Source organism: Silurus aristotelis, assembly GCF_946808225.1.
Source record: "Silurus aristotelis genome assembly, chromosome: 22".
Taxonomy (NCBI): domain Eukaryota; kingdom Metazoa; phylum Chordata; class Actinopteri; order Siluriformes; family Siluridae; genus Silurus; species Silurus aristotelis.
The window spans coordinates 230001-232500 of NC_139595.1; the positions used below are offsets into that span (position 1 = coordinate 230001).

The 2500-nt window shown below is 58.5% G+C and overlaps 1 protein-coding gene across 3 annotated transcripts in view; it reads left to right on the plus strand.

Annotated features, from left to right (window-relative positions):
• LOC310717251 (alpha-actinin-4) overlaps positions 1–2500 on the plus strand; it is a 37015-nt gene that overhangs the window by 23557 nt on the left and 10958 nt on the right. For all 3 annotated transcript variants that reach the window (XR_014530771.1, XM_083525092.1, XM_083525093.1), the window contains exons 9-11: positions 308–400; positions 489–719; positions 2400–2500. The exon at positions 2400–2500 is cut by the window's right edge and continues 47 nt beyond it. Coding sequence is in view for 2 of the 3 variants with exons in the window: in XM_083525092.1 (XP_083381218.1) it covers positions 308–400; positions 489–719; positions 2400–2500 (425 nt within the window). In the remaining variant the exon portion in view is untranslated. The remainder of the gene's footprint in view (positions 1–307; positions 401–488; positions 720–2399) is intronic.

The following is a 2500-nucleotide window of genomic DNA, read 5'->3' on the forward strand; positions in this document are numbered from 1 at the left end:
AATATGTCTGGTGTGTGTGTGTGTGTGTGTGTGTGTGTGTGTGTGTGTGTGTACGTACAATGAAAACCACCTGAGTAATGTCACCCCACCCCCCACCCACACACACACACACACACACACACACACACACACACCCCCCACACACACACACACACACTGGCACAGTGTGTTAACAGTAAGCAGGTAGTGAGTATACACACTCAGTAGAGTAGATGTACCTGTAGGTCAGGTGTGTTGGCTGGTGCACGTGTGTGAGAGAGACATAAAAAAAACGACAGTCATGATTAAATGTTCTGCTCTCTGATAGGCCGAGACAGCAGCCAATCGTATCTGCAAAGTTCTCGCTGTGAACCAGGAGAACGAGCATCTGATGGAGGACTACGAGAAACTCGCCAGTGATGTGAGTAGTGTGTGTGTGTGTGTGTGTGTTCGGTGTGTGTTGATATGCATTTTTTTATGATGTGTGGTGGTTTTCACTGTGTGTATAGTTGTTGGAGTGGATCAGGAGGACAATTCCGTGGTTGGAGAACCGAGCTCCAGAGAAGACCATGGTGGAGATGCAGCAGAAGCTGGAGGACTTTAGAGATTATCGCCGGGTTCATAAACCTCCTAAAGTCCAGGAGAAATGTCAGCTGGAGATCAACTTCAACACGCTGCAGACCAAACTGAGGCTCAGCAACCGGCCCGCCTTTATGCCCTCCGAGGGCAAAATGGTGTCTGTAAGTGACTTCAGCTCTACACACACCCCTCACACAATCCCTACACGCGCACCCCTCACACAATCCCCTACACGCGCACCCCTCACACAATCCCTACACGCGCACCCCTCACACAATCCCCTACACGCGCACCCCTCACACAATCCCCTACACGCGCACCCCTCACACAATCCCTACACGCGCACCCCTCACACAATCCCTACACGCGCACCCCTCACACAATCCCCTACACGCGCACCCCTCACACAATCCCCTACACGCGCACCCCTCACACAATCCCTACACGCGCACCCCTCACACAATCCCTACACGCGCACCCCTCACACAATCCCTACACGCGCACCCCTCACACAATCCCCTACACGCGCACCCCTCACACAATCCCTACACGCGCACCCCTCACACAATCCCCTACACGCGCACCCCTCACACAATCCCCTACACGCGCACCCCTCACACAATCCCTACACGCGCACCCCTCACACAATCCCTACACGCGCACCCCTCACACAATCCCTACACGCGCACCCCTCACACAATCCCCTACACGCGCACCCCTCACACAATCCCCTACACGCGCACCCCTCACACAATCCCCTACACGCGCACCCCTCACACAATCCCTACACGCGCACCCCTCACACAATCCCTACACGCGCACCCCTCACACAATCCCCTACACGCGCACCCCTCACACAATCCCTACACGCGCACCCCTCACACAATCCCTACACGCGCACCCCTCACACAATCCCTACACGCGCACCCCTCACACAATCCCTACACGCGCACCCCTCACACAATCCCCTACACGCGCACCCCTCACACAATCCCTACACGCGCACCCCTCACACAATCCCCTACACGCGCACCCCTCACACAATCCCTACACGCGCACCCCTCACACAATCCCCTACACGCGCACCCCTCACACAATCCCTACACGCGCACCCCTCACACAATCCCTACACGCGCACCCCTCACACAATCCCCTACACGCGCACCCCTCACACAATCCCTACACGCGCACCCCTCACACAATCCCTACACGCGCACCCCTCACACAATCCCTACACGCGCACCCCTCACACAATCCCCTACACGCGCACCCCTCACACAATCCCTACACGCGCACCCCTCACACAATCCCCTACACGCGCACCCCTCACACAATCCCTACACGCGCACCCCTCACACAATCCCTACACGCGCACCCCTCACACAATCCCCTACACGCGCACCCCTCACACAATCCCCTACACGCGCACCCCTCACACAAACCCCTACACGCGCACCCCTCACACAAACCCCTACACGCGCACCCCTCACACAATCCCTACACGCGCACCCCTCACACAATCCCCTACGCGCGCGCACCCCTCACACAATCCCCCACGCGCGCACCCCTCGCACCCCTCACACAATCCCCTACACTCGCACCCCTCACACAATCCCCTACGCGCGCGCACCCCTCACACAATCCCCTACGCGCGCGCACCCCTCACACAATCCCCTACGCGCGCGCACCCCTCACACAATCCCCTACGCGCGCGCACCCCTCACACAATCCCTACGCGCGCGCACCCCCCACACAATCCCCTACGCGCGCGCACCCCTCACACAATCCCCTACGCGCGCGCACCCCTCACACTGTGTGTGTGTGTGTGTGTGTGTGTTCAGGATATTAATGGAGCTTGGCATAACCTGGAGGGGGCGGAGAAAGGCTATGAGGAGTGGCTACTGAACGAAATCCGCCGACTCGAGAGACTCGATCATCTCGC